General features: G+C 41.3%; 1 protein-coding gene across 4 annotated transcripts in view; it reads left to right on the forward strand.

Annotated features, from left to right (window-relative positions):
- Positions 1-20,916, forward strand: part of SIN3A (SIN3 transcription regulator family member A) — a 74,574-nt gene that overhangs the window by 3,778 nt on the left and 49,880 nt on the right. For 2 of the 4 annotated variants that reach the window (XM_045449028.1, XM_045449029.1), the window contains exon 2: positions 16,638-16,859. In XM_045449028.1, coding sequence (XP_045304984.1) covers positions 16,671-16,859 — 189 coding nt within the window. In that variant the 5' untranslated portion in view covers positions 16,638-16,670. Of the gene's footprint in view, positions 1-363; positions 655-16,637; positions 16,860-17,745; positions 17,857-20,916 lie in introns of those variants that run through there. The other 2 variants (XM_045449027.1, XM_045449030.1) reach the window with 2 other exon arrangements.

The raw sequence follows: 20,916 nt of genomic DNA on the forward strand, positions 1-20,916 counted from the left end.
TTCCAATGCGATGACCGGCGAGGGCGGGAGCCGACTTGTTGGGCCTGTGGCTGAGTCCGCACGGGGCGGGATGTGTGGAGTCCTCCAATGAGACGTGAAGAGCTCCCCTGCTTCCTCCAATAGTGTTGAGGCTTGGGGGTGGGATTCAGCAATTCGTCTCCAATAGGCGGGGTTGAGTTAGGGAAGCTCCCCGCCAATAGGGGCGTGGAGAAGATGAGCGGCTTCCCCCCCCTTCCCAGCAGAGGGGGAAGGGGCGGGCAGCCGGCAAGCAGGGTGCTGGGATTGGTTAAGTCTTTGACGGACGGATAATGCGGCCTGTGGTGGAGCGAAGTTGAGTCTTCCCTCTGCGGGGCGGGCCGGGGGAGTGGGCGGGATTTCCCGGGTAACAGAGAAGCGGCCGCGGCGGTAGAGGCGGCGGAGACGGTTTCTCCATCTTTCCCCCCCTCCCCTTCCCCCCTCGGAGTTTCCCTCCCTCCCTCCCTCCCTCCTTCCCAGTCTGGGCACCGGGGCCTGTGACCGTTTCGTTAGCGGAGAGGAGGCTGCCAGTCCGCTTCGGCGGGCCTGTGCCCTGCTCCGTTCTCGGGGCCTCCCTGCTGAGCCCAAGGCTCACGCCGAGAGGGACACGCAGTGAGGAGCGGCCGAAGCAGCTTTGCGGTGAGAGCACGCCGGGCCGGGGTCGGGGCGGGGAGCCTAGTGGCGGGTAACACCGGACTCGAGGGTGTGTATTTTTAGGGGGGGCTGACCTCCTCGGCTTCCCGTAGAGCAGGCGGGCGGGAGGTGTGTGGATGTGTGAGGGGGGTGGGGGGCGGAGCGGGGTAGATCTTCGTGCGGGAGGGGGAGGAGAGCGTAGTCCCGGTGCGCGCGGAGGGGGCGGGCTCTCGCGCCGCCGCTCAGGGGCGGGGCCGGCGCGCGCGTGCGATTGTGGAGAAAGGGGCGGGGCCGGCCCTGGCTAAGTGCTGTTTGCGGTCGACCACCCCGCCTGTCCTCCCGAGGTGGGCGGAGCCTCGGCTGGGCAGCCGCGCTCTGGCATGCTGGGGTTGGGGGACGGGCAAGGGGTCTCCCGCGTGTGGCTTCGGGGCGCGGCAGGGAGGGGCGTGAAGTCTGCTTTCCTCCGCCTTCTCGGGATCCGGTTGGCCGGAGGGGCCGTACAGAGCCGTGATGCCACTCCTCCTGGCCGTCTCCCCCTCCCCCCGGTTTCCGCCTCCTTGGCAAATGAGGCGGGGTTCGGGAAAGCCCGCTGTCCGGTCGGGCTGGGAGTCGCGGCGCCCAGATCTGCCCCGCCCTACGTCTCCGTGGGGTGGGAGGGGCTCCCGCCGACTCTGAGCTGCGGAGGTGTCAGGACTTACTCTTGTGGCTCGGCCATGCCTTTTGCCTAGGGCAGAAGGGCCTGTGCCAGAGCTGTTGTCTCTGCTTAGTTCCATGCAGCGTAGATGGCACCATGCAGCCTTGGAGGGTGGGAGCATGGTCACCGCCACTCCCCCCGGATTGTAATTATTGGGGCGCGGTGCTCAAGGTCCTTTCGTTGGAGTCTGCGGTGGAGTGGCTGCTCCTGCTGTGACCATGCTTCCGCAGCGGTGATGGTGGGGGGAGGGGCGGAGAGTTAGCAGAGACTAGAAATGTGGCCGGGGACAACCTTTCTTGGAGTTCCTTGAATGTTCAGTTACTGCGGCTGTACGGGGCGGGGTTTCCTTGGAGCCAATAGGGTGGTGGGTAGTTAGACTTGGCCACTGTTTAGGTGCCTTAGGACTTCAAACCGAGTTAGCCAGAAGTCTTCACAAGGCTGAAATTTAGAAAAGGGAGGGTTGGGTTTACATTTTACTATTTAAAATGACCTGTTTATAAAAGATAGTAATTTAAAAAAAACCCTCCGACTGAATAAAATACTCTGATTTCTTCGATTCTTGCATTTTTGAATGTTTTCATTGTACAGATGGTTCTGCTATGTAAGCATAATTTCACAAAGAAATAAGTTGCAATTTAGGTAACTATAAGTGTTCTTAAAAAATCTCTTCTGGCTTTAATGCAATTCTGTCAGAACATCTAGATCACTTTCTGTTTATATTCTATAAAATACAGTGCTCTTGTCCTGTTTTATTACAGAGAGGGTGTAGTCGAGGACTAGTGTAGCTTTGTGTATGTGACTTTGGTAGCAGTGCTCTCCGACCTGTATTGGGGAGTTGCCCTAGGGCATTTCGGGGAGTTGCCCTAGGGCATTTCATTTTTAATGAACTATTTTAATTTTACATTAAGTTTTTGCTCTGACTTGGTACATTCTCTTTTCTTAAGAGAAATTACTTACGTATTTTTTATATTTTTCATGAGAAAATAAAAATGGAAGGAATATGTATTTATGGACTAATATCTGAGCAAGCCCTCTGGCTGATAATCTGAACTGAAGTTAAACTCTGGATTTGTGCTTTGCTTATTTGGGACTGAGAGCTTGGCCCTGTGCTATATGCATGTGAAGAGGGTCTCAATCTCAGTTAAGGCAGTAGCAATGGCAAAGGTAGCTTTTCCATTTGAGTAATGGTGACTGTATTAGAATTGCTGTGGAGACAAAAAAACCTGGGTGTTTTTTTCTGGTGCATAAACTGACAAAGATATGGAAGGCAGTGGAGAATTTACCATGGAGGAAGGTTTGGTCAACATAGTTGTTTCCACCATTTGTGATGTTGTCTGTTGGGAAACATGGGAGACCTAATTCATGCCTTTAAAGAATATGTTGTCTGTTGGTGCACCAGGATCGGAAGTCCCACGATGACTGTAAGGATTCAAGTAAGAACCTGGATATACTATGCATGTTAGGAAAGTTTTCGTAAATGCTTCTTATCTCTTCAAATATCTGAGATATATATGTGTAAAAATCTCCACACCCTATAGGTTTGCCAGAGTTAAAGACCCCAGATAGATTGTTGGCATTTTGTAATTAAGAAGATTTCACCTAAAGAGTAAGATTTTTTTCTTTTTTTTAAGGAAAGAGGTATGTAGTAATTTGATAAGATTCCTGGCAAAACATAGTCCTGTTGACATCTTCAGCGCAAACGATAACTGGAGATCTTTGCAAAGCAGATGTTAATGGCTGCGAATTTTAGTCGGAATTAAAAGATTACGTCCATGGCGTTCAGTAATCTAGTGAAGTGCTTTAAAAGGCTTTCTCACTCTTCTGAATAATGCCATTATTAAGAGTTTGTTAAGCTTTACTTTCTGTCGATTCTTCTAAAAATGAAAGTTAACATGCTTTTTAAAACTATATCTTCTGTATCCTTGAGTTACAACTTTCATTTATTGAGCCCTTATTATGTCCCAGGTGCGGAGTTGGGTACTGTTCATTTATTAATCCACTTACTCTTCATAACCCTGTCTAGTGGGTACTATGAAATCCATGTTTTAAAGATCCAGAAACAGTGACACAGAGAGTAAGTAGCTACACTAGGGTGTGAATCCTGGTGTTCTGGTTCCAGAGTCCATGTTCTTAACTCTGTATCTCATCTAAGGATAGTAAACAGAAGGAGCAGTGTGCTTTTAAAAACAATTGTGGTAAAATATATATAACAAAACTTACCATTTTAACCATTTTTATTTATTTATTTTACTTTTTTTAAATATTTATTTTTGAGAGAGCACAATTGGGAGTGGGGCAGAAGCGGGGAGGGACAAAGATCTGAAGTGGGCTCTGCACTGACAGCAGTGAGCCCTGTGTGGGGCTCGAACTGATGACCTGTGAGAACATGACCTGAGCCGAAGTCGGACACTCGAACAACTGAGCCACCCAGGTGCCCCCATTTTAACCATTTTTAAGTGTACAATTCAGTGGCATTCAGTACACTCGCTTTGTTGTGCAGCCATTGCCACCATCTGTCTCCAGAACTTTTTCATCTTCCCAAACTGAAACTCTACCCATTAAACAATAGGCGCTTTAAATCTCTACCCAGCCCCTAGCAACAACCTGTGTGTTTGACTACTCTAGGTATCTTATGTAAGTGGAATCATGCCATATTTGTCCTTTTGTGTCTGGCTTATTTAACTTAGAATGATGTCTTCAGGGTTCATTCATGTTGCAGCATGTGTCAGACTTACTTTCCTTTTTAATGGTGTGTAATATTCCATTACATGTATGTATCTTTTGTTTTATTAATGTGTCCGTGGACATTTGGGTTGTTTCCACCTACTGGCTATTGTGAATAATGCTGCGATGAACATGGGAGTATAAATATCTCTCCAAGTACCTGCTTTGAATTCTTTTGGATATATACCCAGAAATGGAATTACTAGATCATATGGTAATTCTGTTTAATTTTTTGAGGAACCAGCAGTGTGCTTTTTCCCTCAACAGGGAAAAAATTGGGACTCAGATTCTAAAGGGAAATAGAGTCAACACCCGTTTATCGACCACCTTCTTAAACAGCTCTGGGCTGACACAGGAAGAGTTTGTCCCGGAAAAGTTTATGTTCTTAGAAGGAAAGGCAAATATACACATGGTAAAGTTTACTACATATTAGTTTAGGTTGAGTGCCGTAAGAGTCAAGTACAAAGAGCTGAAAGGAATTCAGAGGAGGGAGAGCCTGCCTTAGGGGTGGAGGAAGAGAGGACACTGAATGAGCAACAGGAGGGTGAAGTCTGAAATCATAGATCCAGTTGAAGTGGTTGTTGAATGAATGGCCTTAGACATCTCAGAGTACTCCCAGAAAGTGCTTTGGGGGTGTTAGAAGGGGTGGCATTATGTTGAAATTAGCACATGAATTGTAGTCTCTTCCAGAGTTTGTGAATCCTGTTCTCTTCAGTTTGCAGACCTGATTGCTTCTGCTGCTTTGGAAGGTATTTAAGAATGATAGTGAAGAAATTATGGACTTGGCACATATGTTAACTGCTACCCTGTCAAGCTCAAGATACATTAATATGGTCAACTGTTGTTTCCTAATACTTTTCCTTCACATGTCTTCTTGTTTCTACTTCAATAAGTGAGTAGTAGAAGTAATGTCTTAAGGATTTTTATCTTGTTACAGATTTAGTAAATAATTCTGGATGTTTGTCTTTTGTTGAGGATAAGATTAGCCGACAGCATACTTGGGTAGTCTGTCATTCTGTCATTTATTACGTCTATTCTTTTCCAGTATTTCAAGGGATTTTGTTTTCATGCCATATTTTTTCTTTCTTTCTTTCTTTCTTTCTTTCTTTCTTTCTTTCTTTCTTTCTTTCTTTCTTGAGAGAGAGAGTGTGTGTGCATAAGTGGAGGAGAGGGGCAGAGAGAGAGGGAAGGAGAGAGAATCCCAAGCAGGCTCCATACTCAGCATGGAGCCCAGTGCACACAGCTCAGTTCCACGACCCTGGGACCATGATCCCAGCGGAAATCAAGGGTCGAAGAGTCCGATCGATGCTCAGATGACTGAGCCACCCAGTTGGCCCTCTTTTTAAATATGAATTCTAATTATCTTTAGAAAATTAACCTTTGTTTTCTTTTTAAATGTTTATTTATTTTTGAGAGGCGGAGGAGGGGCGCAGAGAGAGGGGGACAGAATCCCAAGCAGGTGCTGTGCTGTCACCACAGAGCCCAATGTGGGGCTTAAACTCATGAACTGTGAGATCATGACCTGAGCTAAGATCAAGAGTTGGCATTTAACCGACTGCACCACCCAGGTGCCCCAACAGGTACCTGTCTTGTCTTTTAACAAGACATTAAAAATACCAAAAAACCTTGGCTTCCTTTAATTTTGTAATTTTCTTTTTGGTCCTTTTTCTCCAAAAGACGTACCTAGTGAGATTCATTGTCATTCATAACCCAGTGCATAGAGGTTTTTGTTCTTAAACATTTGTGGGGCAACTAACTGGCTTTCCTCAGCGAGAGCTGCGCCAATAACAGTCCATCTAGACTGGAACTTAACTTTTTGTGGTGGCCTCAGTGCCTAGGATAAGATTGGCACAGAGTAGGTGATAAAAAGTATACAAACTGAACTCTAATTGCATTTTAAAGTTTGTTAACTAGAGGCTACTTCTGTTTAGTTGCAATTGGCTTCAAAGTTAGGCATTTATGAGTAGCAGTTTCTAAGGCAAACCTCTCTTTTTTGCCCCTCCCTTCTTTTGCTTTCCTGTTACCCACGCCTTTCTGTCTTGTGTGTCTGCGTGTTATTTGTGCTTAGAGCATCATGGCTGAGGGCACTTCTTCCGTCCTCCAGGGCGAGGCTTGCTGACTTGTGGGCTATTGAAGGATATACAGGCCCATAATCCCTAATCTCCAGCTCTGAAATGCAAGAATTTTTGTTTTTGTTTTTGATAAATTTGGTTCCACAACTAAATAAACTTGGTTCCACAACTAATTAAGGGCCACAACCTGGGTTTAGGCTGTCGTACTTGGTGCAGAAATCTGAATGCACTTAATTAAGGAGAATTACCTTCCTAAAATCCAAACCATGCTGATACCTCCCAAATTTCTTTAACTGGGGACCTCTCCCCTGTACTATAGACAAGCATAACCAGCGGCCCACTTCATATTTCCTCTTGGATATTTAATAGGCATCGCGACTTCTCTTTCTCTGTCTTTTTCATATTTGGTCTTCAACAAATCCCCCTATTTGCTCTGTATTGATCATGTAATGCCACCACCACTACCACCCTACTCCCAACTATGGCAGTGAATGCAACTACATCTGTAGCTTGAATTATTTGTTACCTTAATTGTTCTCTCTTGCTTAGTTATTGCCTGTCTTCAGTCTGGTCTTAGCACAGCAATCCAAGTGAGTCTTTTATTTACTTTTTAAAGTTTATTTATTTATTTTTTTCTTTTGAGAGAGAATGTAAGCAGGGGAGGGGAGGGGAGGAGAGAGAGAGAGAGAGAGAGAATATCCCAAGGAGGCTCCGTACTGTCAGCTCAGAGTCGGACTGGGGGCTCGAAATAACGAACCGTGAGATCATGACCTGAGTGGAAGAGTTGGACACTTAACCAACTGAGCCACACAGGTGCTCCCCAAGTGAGTCTTTTAAAACTTCTTTTAACTCAGACCATGACATTTTTCTGCTTCAAAGCCACCAATGGCTTCCCATTTCAGTCTGATTATTAAGCTCGAGTCCTTATGACCTCTGAGAACAAATACATATGCTCCCTACCTACTGTCCTCCCCACCGCCCATTACCTCTCTGATTCATTTGCTACCAGTCTATCTTTCCTCCATTCTGCTCCAGTTACACAGCCTTTTTGCTGTTCTTGGAAACTATCAAGCACATGTATGCATCAGGGTCTTTGCATTTCCTGTTCCTTCCACATACAATGCTTCCTCGCTGATTTCTACATGGCTAGGTCTTCACTTCCTTTACTCAAAAGTTACCTTATCAGTGTGGTATTCTTTGGTCATTTGTTTGTAAAATTTCAAAAACCCTTCTCTTCTTTTTCTTCTTAGTGCTTGCCACTGTCTAGTATTCTGAGCACTTGGTATATCGTCTTTTCTGCCACTAAAATATAAATTTTGTGAGGGAGGAGATTTTTGTTTGGTTTACTGCTATATCCCCAGCCTCTAGAGCAACACCTGACACATAGTATGTACTCAAATATTAGAGGGTGCATGCATGAATGAATGAGTGAATGATTTGATTTCCGCCATAGACAAGACTGTATGCTACGCACAGTGGAGGATACAAAGCTGGTTAAAGGTGTATATGTGCCCGTGCTTGTGTGGGGGCACACCTATACCTAATAGGATAAAGGAAGGATGAGGTAAGTGACACATCTACCTACCCCTACTTATCCCTTTAACTGTCTCCAGTCCTATTCTTTACAGTGCTTCCTTTTTTTTTTTTTTTTAATGTTTATTTGTTTTTGAGAAGGAGAGAGAGCACAAGGGGCAGATAGAGGGGGAGGCACAGAATCTGAAACAGGCTCTGAGCTGTTAGCACAGAGCCCGATGTGGGGCCCGAACCCATGAACCGTGAGAATATGACCTGAGCCACAGTTGGACACTTAACCAGTTGAGCCACCTAGGTGCCCCTGCAATGCTTTCTTTAGCTAGTTACCTTCTGTTAAACTCAATCTGTTGTTTTATACCATTCTCAGCTAATTTATACAAAACTTGTCACATAAACTAAATGTGTCCTTTAGAACAGAGACACAGGATGATTTCCTTCTTTCATATTCTACTGTTAATGCTTAAATTTTTTTAAACTTTTTATTTTGAAATAATTTTAGACTTCAAAAGAAGTTGCAAAAGTAATACAAAGAATTGTCGTATATGGGTGCCTTGGTGGCTCAGCCCATTAAGTGTCTTGAACTTTGGTTAGGTCATGATGTCACAGCTTTTGAGTTTGAGCCCCACGTTGGGCTCTGTGCTGACAGCTCAGCTCCTGGACTCTGCTTCAGATTCTGTCTCCATCTCTCTCTGCCCTTCCCCTGCTCATTCTCATTCTCTCTCTCTCTCAAAAATAAATAAGCACTAAAAAAAAAAAAAAAAAAAAGTTGTTATGTAGCGTTCATCCAGATCTCCCTAATGCATCTTACAAAACTAGTACAGTGAGCTAGATCAAAAAGTTAACATTGATGCAGTTTTTAATACATTTTGAGTTGAACTAAAGTTTCCTGGTCATTTTTTGCCTACAGAATCTGTCTGTCTGTCTGTCTCTCTCTCAAAAATAAAATAAACATTAAAAAAAATTAAAAATATGTATTTATATTTGAGAGAGAGACAGAGTGCAAGTGGTGGGGGTGGGGGGAGGGCAGAGAGAGAGGGAGACACAGAATCCGAAACAGGCTCCAGGCTCTGGGCTGTCAGCACAGAGCCCAACATGGGGCTTGAATTCACAGACCATGAGATAATGACCTGAGCCGAAGTCAGATGCTTAACCAACGTAGCTACCCAGGTGCCCCTTTGAGTTTCTTTTTGAGCAGTGCTAACTGCTTGTAAAGATTTATATTTCATGACTTTTATTCTTTATTATATAGGTCTTTAAAAGAAGAAAGAGAGGGGCACCTGGGTGGCTCCGTTGGTTGGGCATCCAGCTTCAGCTCAGGTCATGGTCTCATGGTTCCTGGTTTGTGTTGAGCTTTGGGCTGACAGCTCAGAGCCTGGAACCTGCTTCAGATTCTGTGTCTCCCTCTCTCTCTGTCTCTCTCTCCAAATGCTCTGTCTCTCTCTCTCCAAAAGTGAATAAACATCAACATAAGCAAACAAACAGAATTTACTTTCTTTTTAATGTAATAAACTCATTTTAGCCATTACCATTTATAATTCCAACCTATATTATGGGATCTTAATGATCTTCATTTTTCTATAGCTTGAAACATTTTGGTATTACATCATCTTAGGAAGTATTTCATCATTGCTCATCAGATATCCCTAACTATGCTTAAAAAGACTAAGGGGCGCCTGGGTGGCTCAGTCAGTTGGGCCTCTGACTTCAGCTCGGGTCATGATCTTGCGCTCTGAGTTCGAGCCCCATGTCAGGCTCTGTGCTAACAGCTCAGAGCCTGGAGCCTGCTTCGGATTCTGTGTCTCTCTGCCTTTCGTTCTCTCTCTCTCTCTCTCAAAAATAAATAAACCTTAAAAGTTAAAAAAAAAAAAAAAGATTAAAATGATAAGAAAAGGGAAGACTGATAGCATTGCCTAGAAAGATAATGCAGTGGTAAAATAAATCATCACTATTACACTTCAGTTTTCTTACTGCTCTGCCTGAAGCATTACAGCATCTTTCAAGAAAGTCTACAAGAATTGGGAGATGCCATCTTAAACATTCTGTAAGATGTTAGCATTTGGAGAATCTGAGTGAAGGATATATGACCATTTCTTATACTATTTTACAACTTTTTAAAGCTTTTGGTAAATATATTTGGTAGTTCAGAATTCCCCCCCCCCCCGCCCCCGTAATGGCAAAGAGAGGAAAACTAACAGAGGAAGATATTACGCAGCAACTGGAGGAGCTAGTGGATAGATACAGTCCAGCAGACAGCAGGCTAGACTGGGATGATGATGGTGAAATTGATTGGGAGCCAGTTTGCAAACTGCGTAGTCTTTAGATGACAATATGATGAATTTTCTCAGACTGAAGACCTTATGAGTGCACAATGTATTTTTGGGGGGATAAATAATGATGTCCTCATCCAAGTAGTTCAGCAGGAAGGACTTTGAAACACAGCATTTCAACATGAATCAAAGCTATTTCAGTCTGCTTAAAGGGTATACAAGTGTATTCTTCTAGGATGTTCATGCACCAAAACTAACTTGTAAGTGGACACATGCTAAAGGCAGGTGTACAGAGGCGATTGGAAGGAAACAGGATATAGAAATGAAAACACATCATTGGATTGAGCATTAAAAAATTTTTTTAAATTTATTTTAAAGAGAGAGAGGTGTGGGGAGAAGGGGCATAGAGAGAGGGGAAGAGAATCCCAAGCAGGCTCTGCACCGTCAGTGCAGAGCTCAGTGCAGGGCTCAGACTTGTGAACCATGAGATCATGACCCGAGCCAAAATTGAGAGTTAGACATTTAACCAACTGAGCCACCCAGGTGCCCTTTTTTTTTTTTTTTTTTTTTTTCTTAATGTTTATTTATTTTGAGAGAGAGAGAGAACGGGAATCCCAAGCAGAGTCCACACTGTCAGCGCAGAGCCCAGCGTGGGGCTTGAACTCATGAACTGTGAGAACCTGAGCTGAAATCAAGAGTCCAGTGCTTAACCAGCTGAGCCATCCAGGCACCTCTGGATTGATCATTCTAATTGGTATTTAGTAGCCTAAAACTGAGAATGCTTGCAGTTATGGAACAAAAAACATGATCGTCCCCTCTTCAACAAAATTAAAAATTAATTTTCAAAGTATTATGTTTGGTGATGAAAGAAAAAAGATGTCATTCTGTAGCATTAGTGATGATAAGCTAGAACTTTATTAGAGATGTATCTGGAATCAAAATTTACAGATTTACAGAATGACTGTGTTCCAACTTCATGCATGATAGTTGATGACTAATCAGTTGCACTTTAAAGGATATTGCCTAGTTGAGATATTTATATCTTCAAAACCAGGAAAATAGGGAATAAAAATTTGGATTTGCTATTTAAATTCTTACTGAGGTTTCTAATAAAGTTGCTTTTCATTCAAATGGTAAATGATACGTTTTTTCTGATACACCCGAGGGTTCAAGGTGAATCACATGTCATAAAAGCAACGATATCTTTTGCACAACCAAGATGACTATCCTGAGCTACCTTGGTAAAAATTGTCATACCACAGTATGACATAATTCCACCAAAGCTCATAAAAGGTATGTGCCAAATGATGTTGTCATTAATTAGATCCAGGTTTCTCAACTTGGCACTATTTTTTTTTTTTTAATTTTTTTTTTTTTCAACGTTTATTTATTTTTGGGACAGAGAGAGACAGAGCATGAACGGGGGAGGGACAGAGAGAGAGGGAGACACAGAATCGGAAACAGGCTCCAGGCTCTGAGCCATCAGCCCAGAGCCTGACGCGGGGCTCGAACTCACGGACCGCGAGATCGTGACCTGGCTGAAGTCGGACGCTTAACCGACTGCGCCACCCAGGCGCCCCGTCAACTTGGCACTATTAATATTTTGGCCGAATAATTCTTTGTTGTGGAGGGTTATCCTGTGCATTGTAGCATGTTTGGGAATTCATGAGATGCCTTAACTGTGACAACCAAAAATGTCTTCTGACATTGCCAAATGTGCCCCAGGGGCAAACTCTCCTGGTTGAGGCCCACATCATTAGAAGAAGAATGTAAGACTGAGTTTGGGGAGGCTTGGGTATTAGATGTGTAGTGTGTTAAGAATGGGTTGTTGGGGTGCCTGAGTGGCTCAGTCAGTTGAGTGTCCGACTTTGGCTCAGGTCATGATCTTGCGGTCTGTGAGTTCAAGCCCCACCTCGGGCTCTGTGCTGACAGCTCGGAGCCTGAAGCCTGCTTCAGATTCTGTGTCTCCCTCTCTCTCTGCCCCTCCCCACTCATGCTATGTCTCTCTCTTTCTCTCTCTGTCAAAAATAAATAAACATTAAAAAAAATTAAAAAAAAAAAGGATGGGTTGTTAATTTCTGTGTAAAATGGGAAATCTAAATAGGTTGCCTTTTTCGTTTATTCTGGGATACTTTTTATTTCCCAGCAGATTTAAATCCAGAACTGGATTCGGATAGGTTTTGAAGTAGACGATGGTGGGCAATTGCAGGAGATCGAAGAGTGTAATTACATTTGTATGCTTTGATACAAATTTCTTTGCTTTTAAAAAGAAACTTTACATTTTTCCACAGTATTTATTGATGTAAATAAATTTTACATTTTAATGTGATTTTACGTGATGCTGACCATCAATAAGAGAATAATTTCAGAGGATTTTTTTCATTATTACATAAATAAAGGAACTTAAAAACGTGTCTAATTCAAGATAACAATACAAAATTAAGAGACACTAAAGGGTCAACCATAAATTTAAAAATTTCAAAAAGAAAGTTTTGTATACTTAAAAGCCTCCGGAATAGGGTAGTTTAGTTTGTTCCATACACTTTCCTACTTTGAGCTTATCTTGGCTAAAATAATTCTGTTGTTTCTCTTTAAACTAATTTGTGAAATTTAATCTAAATGGAAAGATAAGATTCTTTAAAGTTGGATTTTTCATTTGGATTTAAATAATCATGGAGAACTGTCTGGGTTTCAAGGAGGCCAACTTTTTACTGTGAATGAAGACATTTTTGGTTGTAGAACTGGAAAAATGTTTTCTTATTTTTATCATTCAGAAAGGGTTAGCTTTTACCTCTGCCTTTCTTAAATTTGTCTAAAATGTGACACATTCGCTCTCCCCAGTTGTTCTACCCTTTCCCAGAAGACTGCCTTGCAGTATCACAGTTACCCTGCTCTCCTTGCTTTATTTGGGTGTTAACGATTTCTTTGCGTGATGATATGGAGCTATTCCCACTTTTTATTGTAACACATGGCCAGATGACTTTTTAGTGTTCTGCTGCCATTGTTTGTTCACATTAGTCTGTCTTCACTAGTTTCTATCTCTCAAAGTGCTTTTCCTTGTTTAAATTCTGTCTTCATAGACTGGAGTTCTGATAACAGTGTAAGTCCCAAATCTGGAACAGTTGGAGACCAAAGTGGCAGATGAAAATCATGTCAGCTGAAGCAGGGCTTGAAAGTAGCTTTGTGTCTGACTCTTGTGGCTCCATTATTGGCATTCGAATACTTTATAGTCTGGAATTTCACTGTCCCTCTCTGCAAGCAGGTTACTATTGTCTGTCCAGTATTTCTACTCCAGATTGGTCACGTATTCCAAGGAAAGTCTAGCCTTTTGCTGTGTGACCTTGAACAAATCACTTAATTTCTTTGCGTATCAGTTTCCCTCTAAATCGTGTTCTGGGTATACCCATCTGACAGGACTGTGGGGAGGAGCACAGTAACTTGTACCAGTCCTGTTTGGAAGACTTGGTTGTTGTGGGGCAGGGAAATCTGCCCTATTCAGTGCTGGTGCCCCAGCAGGAAGCAAAGGGTCTGGCACGTGTAGATTGTCAGGAATTATTTGTGGAATAAATGAATTGGCAAAGACTGTAAATGGCTCTTTATACTTGTAAGTACCAAGGTACTGTAATATTTTAATCTCATCCTGTATACCTGCTATGCCTCAATTCATCCTTAATTTTCAAGACATAAACAAATATTTACCTTCTCTGTAGAGTTTTTTTTTTTTCCGAGTATACACATGTCTACTCCTTTCCAAATTTGTAGTACTTGCTTGTAGCACTTATGAGTTGGTTTGTATTGTTAGCCTTTTCTCCTAACATCGTATTAAGAACAATTTCAAATATACAGCAAAGTTGATAGAATTTTATAGGGAACACCCATGTACACACTGCTTAGATTTTACATTACTGTTTTTACAGTACTTACTTTGCCATATATCCATCTGTCCAGTCCTCCATCTATTAATCCAAACTAATTTCTTGATGTATTTCAAAGTAAGTTTCAAACATTAGTACATTTTTACCTAATTACTGGAATATGCATGTCCTTATCTAGAGTTTAGTATTTGTTTATAGCTTTTTCCTTCTGATGCGAAATTTGCAATAAAATGCACAAATCTTAAGAGTACATAGTGTGTGGGTGTTGAGATCACACTGTATATATTCTGTAGCTTGTTCTTTTCACTTAATAGTATGTTTTGGAGGGTTTTCTTTATAGAGGAACCCCAGTCTTTCTAATTGCTACATAGTTTTCCTAATATCAATGTATCAAGTTTATTCAGTTATTGATAGATATTTAGATTTTTCTTACTTTGCTCTAGTAAATATACTTGGCAGATGTATAAGATACTTAGAAGTAGAATTGCTAGGTGAGAGGGTATGCCCATTTCAAATTTAATGTTTATTTTTGAGAGAGAGAGAGAGAAACAGAGTGTGAGCTGGGGAGGGGCAGAGAGAGAGAGAGAGAGAGAGAGAGAGAGAGAGAGAGGGAGGGAGACACAGAATCCGAAGCAGGCGCCAGGCTCTGATCTGTCAGCACAGAGCCCAATGTGGGGCTTGAACTCACAGCGTTAGAGCATGACCTGGGCCAGAGTTGGACACTTCACTGACTGAGCCACCCATGTGCCCCTGCCCATTTTAAATTTAATTTAAAAATTTAGTGAATGCCGCAAGTTGCCAAACAGTCCAATTTTAAAACTTCTACCAGTAGTATTTCCCTATACCCTTACCCACACTCAGTATCATCATTTTCTTTTAATTTTTGCCTGTTGCTTTGGGGTAAGTTATCCTTTTACTTTATATTTCTTTGATTACTAGTGAGGCTGTATGTGGTCTTCCCAACTAGTTTCTAAGCTTTTATAGGGCACCTAACACCTTCATATATGCTCCCTGAATTTGCTAATTGAATAAATGAATGCCACAAAAGCTTTCTTACTCTGTTGGGTTGAGGCTGAAAAAAAGGATGAATGAGCCTAGTGTGGGAGAGGTTAAAGAAAGCTGAAGTTGCTCAGTGCATGTATGTCTTAAATAAGTAAAGGGACTCTTCCTCCTTTATTTCTTCTTCTGTGAGAGATAGGAGATAGTGAAGTGGGTAAGAATTCAGGCTCTGGAGGCAGATTTGGCAAATTGCTATTCCAGCTTTGCCTGTTAGCTGTGCAGCCTTGAGCAGTTTACTTAATCTTTGTATTTCAGTTTTTTCTTTCACAAAATAGAGAATAATAGCACCTTGCTTATAGGGTTGTTGTGGGGATTATGATAATATTTGTAAACTGTGTAGAATGGTCCTTGGGTTTCATTATATGCTATTTTTTTAAGTTTATTTACTTTGGGAGAGAGAGAACATGAGCAGGGCAGGGGCAGAGAGAGGGGGAGAGAGAATCTCAAGCAGGCTCTGTGCTGTTGGTGCAGAGCCTGATGAGGAGCTTAGTTCTATGGCTGTGAGATCATGACCCAAACTGAAGCCAAGAATTGGACTCTTAACTGACTGAGCCACCCAGGCAATCCAGATATGCTATTATTATGTTAACTATTATTGTTATTCTTTCCCTCTGCATGGTCAGTATTTGAGTGTCTGTGAGAGGACTGTGGGCAATGCAGACAAAGTTGAAAGGACCCTACCTAGAAGAAGCTTATAGATGTTGGGAAAGCCCTGAGAAGAACAGACTGGGTTCCCAGCCAGAATATTATTAGACTGTTTGTATCCTGTAGGAAAGAAAGGGTCCTTCCACAGAGGAATATTAACAAGGGACTCTGGAATCTCCTCAGTGTTAAGGATTGTTAGAGTCAGAAGAAATCTTAGAAATGATCTTTTCCAACCTTCTCATTTTGTAGTTGGAGAAACAAACTCACATGGAATGAGGAAGTTGTTGAAATGTACATAGCCCCTTAAATTAGCAAGTCTAGCACCATTGTCCTCTTACTCCTGGCCTGGTGCTCTCTCATGATACCATTTAATTGTTAAACAATTGATATTTTAAAAATTAGACCACAATTATAGTACTAGGTTTTGAGTGGAGTTACGAAGAAGCACTTGAATGTTTTTGTAGCATGTAAACATTTAATTAATATTAGGAATGATGGCATTTGAGGAGAAAACTAGAGAATAAAGAAAAGAAAAGTATACTTTTGTCTTTTTAATTTTTTTTTTTTTCAACGTTTATTTATTTTTGGGACAGAGAGAGACAGAGCATGAACGGGGGAGGGGCAGAGAGAGAGAGGGAGGCACAGAATCGGAAACAGGCTCCAGGCTCTGAGCCAGCAGCCCAGAGCCTGACGCGGGGCTCGAACTCACGGACCGCGAGATCGTGACCTGGCTGAAGTCGGACGCTTAACCGACTGCGCCACCCAGGCGCCCCTACTTTTGTCTTTTTAAATTGGAGGTTATTTTTCAACTGTGTAGTCCCAAATTCAGACTATGTGATTATTTACATTTCTGTCTTTTGGTTATGGAACACTATCTACTGTGGGGGCTGTGTGTGCAGTCGTGCACTTAAACTAGCCAGTGATCACATCTCCAGCATGGAATAGACAGTTGGTTCTGGGAGTTGAGCTTATAATAAATTTGGGCGACTTATCCTAAGTTGTACACATCAGGGGCACCTGGGTGGCTCAGCCGGAAGAGCATCTGACTCTCCATCTAAGTTGTATACATCACATTGGAGTGTGAATTTGGTTTGCATGTCAATGTTTTTGGTTTCTGCAGGTTTTGTAGTGCATCACTGAGCATGAGCACAGAATGAAGCGACGTTTGGATGACCAGGAGTCACCGGTGTATGCGGCCCAGCAGCGTCGGATCCCTGGTAGCACAGAGGCTTTTCCTCACCAGCACCGGGTACTTGCCCCTGCCCCTCCTGTATATGAAGCAGTGTCTGAGACCATGCAGTCAGCCACGGGAATTCAGTACTCTGTGACACCCAGCTATCAGGTAAACTGGAGCCTACCAAGGGACTAGGTGTAAGGGAGGAGCATTGGTGATTTCATCCAATTAAAAAAATTGTTTACCAAGCATTCAGTTACATGTAAAATTATATTTATGGTATATGTGTAAGATGTAACAAATAACAAAAATAATGTATACTTGTGTACCTACCTCACAGACTTTTTAAAATTATTTTTAAAGTGTTTTTAAGTAATCTCTGTACCCTACCTGGAGCTTAAACTCACAACCCCAAGATCAAGAGTTGCATGCACCACTGACTAAGCCAGCCAAGTGCCCCTAAATCATTTTGTTTACACTGCTAGACAATAAAATTGTTTAGTTTGGTATTTTTGAACGTTATGTAAATGAAAACATATATTTTCTTCTTCTTTTTTTTTTTAAGGTTTTATTTTTAAGTAATCTCCACACCCAACTTGGGATTCGAACTCACAACCCTGAGATCAAGAGTCACATACCCTTCCCACTGAGCCAGACAGGCGCCCCTATATTCTTTAACTCACTTTTTTTCTCTCAGTGTGGTTCCCAAGACTTACCTGTATTTCTGTGTGTAAATAATTGAGTCATTTTTACTGTTATTAATTACATGAATATATTCCATTTATCCATTTTTCTGTTGCTGCACAATCAGGCTGTTCCAGATTTTCATTGTTTTAAAGGTGCTGTGTGGCTGATTTTAGGTATTTCTCCTAGTGCAGTGGTGCTCATGGTGGCAATCCATGACAAGATAAGCTTGCATCAGAATTTAAATCAATGTGCTACTTTTTTTTTAATTAAAAAAACCCTTGCCATGGGGGAAAAAAAGACAGCTGACTTAAACAGTGTACTTATTAGTGAAATAGTTGGTTTACATTCTGGTGCAAACTCCTTCTTATCTTGCAGACCGCTCAGTAGGTTTGAGGGCACATGAAGAAGACTTTCTTGGGTATCTAGGAGAGAGAGGGATTGCTGGGTCATAGAGTGTGAGCGACTTCACCTTTAGCAGGTAACGTCAAATTGTTTTTCAGAGTTGTACCAATTTATATTTCCACCAGCATTGTATATTCCTTTCATCCGTGTCCTGGCCGATGATGATCTTTCATCTCTTCTGTGTTTACTCTGTTTTGTGGAAATGGAAGGAATTTGGGTTTTGCCCTTTTTAATTATGAAAGTAAATATCACCGTGGTTATTTATTTATTTTTTTTAAAGATATAAGATGACTTCTTCCTCTGACTTTTCAGGCTTTAACCGATTTGTGCATTTCTTGGGTGTCCAAAACTGTATGCATATACAAGCGTATCTGTATTTACCTGCCTACCTATCTGGATACACTTCTTTTTACATAATTTGTATGATACAGTATACATTGTTCTGCTATTTGCTCTTTTCACTTAATATATAGCGGACAACTTTCCACTTGAATACATATGTATAGATTTAAGTAATTTTTTTTTTTTTTTAATTTTTTTTTTTTCAACGTTTATTTATTTTTGGGACAGAGAGAGACAGAGCATGAACGGGGGAGGGGCAGAGAGAGAGGGAGACACAGAATCGGAAACAGGCTCCAGGCTCTGAGCCAACAGCCCAGAGCCTGACGCGGGGCTCGAACTCACGGACCGCGAGATTGTGACCTGGCTGAAGTCGGACGCTTAACCGACTGCGCCACCCAGGCGTCCCTAGATTTAAGTAATTTTTTAAAAAATCACTGCATTTATATTCCTCCATTCTAGGTCAGTCTGAACCATAATTTATTTAACTGGTCTGGAGAGAGAGATGTTATTCAGCCTAACTCGTTAGTGACTTTTAGAACAATATGGCTGGTACGGGGAACATAAATTGGTGTAATCTTTCTTGAGAGCAATTTGACAGTTTGTGTCAGAATCTCTAATTCCATTTTGATCTAACAATTCATAATTCCATAAATTTCTCAGAATTTAGTATAAGAAAACAAAGAAGATGGAAATCCAGGTGAAGTAGGTGATGGTGAGTCCTTAGGTGTCATTCTTTCTCAGGAGTCCCCCTTGAAGCAGTATCGTGCCCTCATATGGGGCTGAGGACTGCAGTCAGAGGACTGCTACAAATCGAATCTTTAGGTTTGGTCTTAGAAGAAAGAAAGGCTGCTTGTTTTCCTTGGGACTATTTCCTACACTTGGGATGATCACATATATTCACATGCTAGAAACTATAATGTGCTCACATAAAACCTGTCATCTCAAGTGTTTATAAGCTCCAATTAATAGTCTTTTAAAAAACTGTTCAAAACATGCATGTTGGAATATAGAAGCTCAGAATAATAACCCTTCTTGCAGGAGACATATTAGAGCATTTAGAATTGTCTAAATAGTGTCTTTTTACTCCTAATGTATATTGTATTGTTTGTGTGGATTTGTAAGTAGTCGTCTGTCTCCCACCCTCCCCTCTGTCTAGGGGAATCCTTATAAATTTATGGGGTCTGGGTGAGGGGGGAAACATCCTCTCTTAAGTTGTGGTATACAACTTCCATTGTTTAAACGAAGTCTCAGGTTGTTTAGACTCCTTATTGTGGAGACATGGCAAATCAGGTATCTTGTCCTTAGTTGTCTTCTGTGGTGATTAACAGTTCTGAAATAGGAAAATGAAAAAAGCTTTGGAAATTTTATGTAGCATTTTCTGCCATAGAAATGGAAGGAAAGGAGCTTGGGCTTTATTTCACTCTGATCTTACAAGAGGATGAGAGAAAGAATAGAAAATAATTATGTTTGAGGCCAAACCACTAACAGTTTGGAAGAAAGTTTTGTTTAGCAAATGAGGATAAACAAAATAAACAAATAGGGATAAAAGTAGCAAATAAGGATAAGCAAAATAAAACAAAGTAAAAATCTTCTCTAATCCCACCACAAGATAAAATGCTAACGTTTTGCTGTATGTTCATCATCTAAGGTTTAAAATCTTTTTATTGATTTTTAGATACTGCTTTTTAATGTGCTTTCTAAGAAATATTTAAGTTTAAGACTGTGTACAACACATGAATAGATTCAACTTATGGATTGTGAACATTTTATAATGTTAAAATCTATGCATCTGTATCAGTGCTGTTCCAAGTGTGGTCCACAGATGGTTGATGTGTATACTTTCTTACTAGTCTATAATGACATAAGTATAGAAATTGAGAATGTTTAGAAACTTAGCGATTTGGACACAGTAATTTTGTAATATATCTGTAAAATGTAATGAAAATTTTGAGCTTAATGTATTTTTTTATTTCACTTCTCTAGTAATTCATTTTTATAGTATTTTATTAAAAGTAGTGCCCCATGATGGATTGGAATTTAAGAAAAAACTGGTCCTTTGCCATAGATAGTTTGAGAAGTATTGAGCCATATAATTTTTGGCAGAGAATTCTGTTATAATATGGGTGGGCTATAATTTATTTCACCAGTTCCCTTTTGTGGGAATTTTGGGTTTCTAATTACAGATAGTTCACTATTTAGGATAGCATGACTTCCAATTTTTTTACTTTATGGTAGTGCAAAAGTGATGTGCAGTAGAAACCATACTTGGAATTTTAAATCTGGATTTTTAAAAAAAAGTTTATTTATTTTGAGAGTGAGAGCACATGCACACACACAGGCAGGGGAAGGGCAGAGAGAGAGAGGGAGACAGAGAATCCCAAGCAGCTTCCGTGCTGTCAGCCCAAGAGTCCCACGTGGGGCTCAAACTCACGAACCTGTGAGATCATGACCTGAGCTGAAATCGAGAGTCAGATGCTTATACCCTTATGACCATTGCATTCTGCTTTTCACTTTTAGTATAGTATTCAACATATCACATGAGATACTCAACACTTTCCTATAAAACAGGCTTTGTGTGAGATGATTTTGCCCAACTGTGGCTACTGTCAGTGTTCTGAGCACATTTAAGGTAGTAGGCTAAGCTGTGATGTTCAATAGGGTAGGTGTATTAAATGCATTTTCAACTTAGGATATTTTCAACTTAAAATGGATTTAGTCAAGGAAGATCTGTAATTATCTTTGTGTGTGCAAAGATATGCATGCATGACTTTTAGATGCATCTGGGGAAGAATGC

Source organism: Leopardus geoffroyi, chromosome B3 (genome assembly GCF_018350155.1).
Source record: "Leopardus geoffroyi isolate Oge1 chromosome B3, O.geoffroyi_Oge1_pat1.0, whole genome shotgun sequence".
In the NCBI taxonomy this organism is placed as follows: domain Eukaryota; kingdom Metazoa; phylum Chordata; class Mammalia; order Carnivora; family Felidae; genus Leopardus; species Leopardus geoffroyi.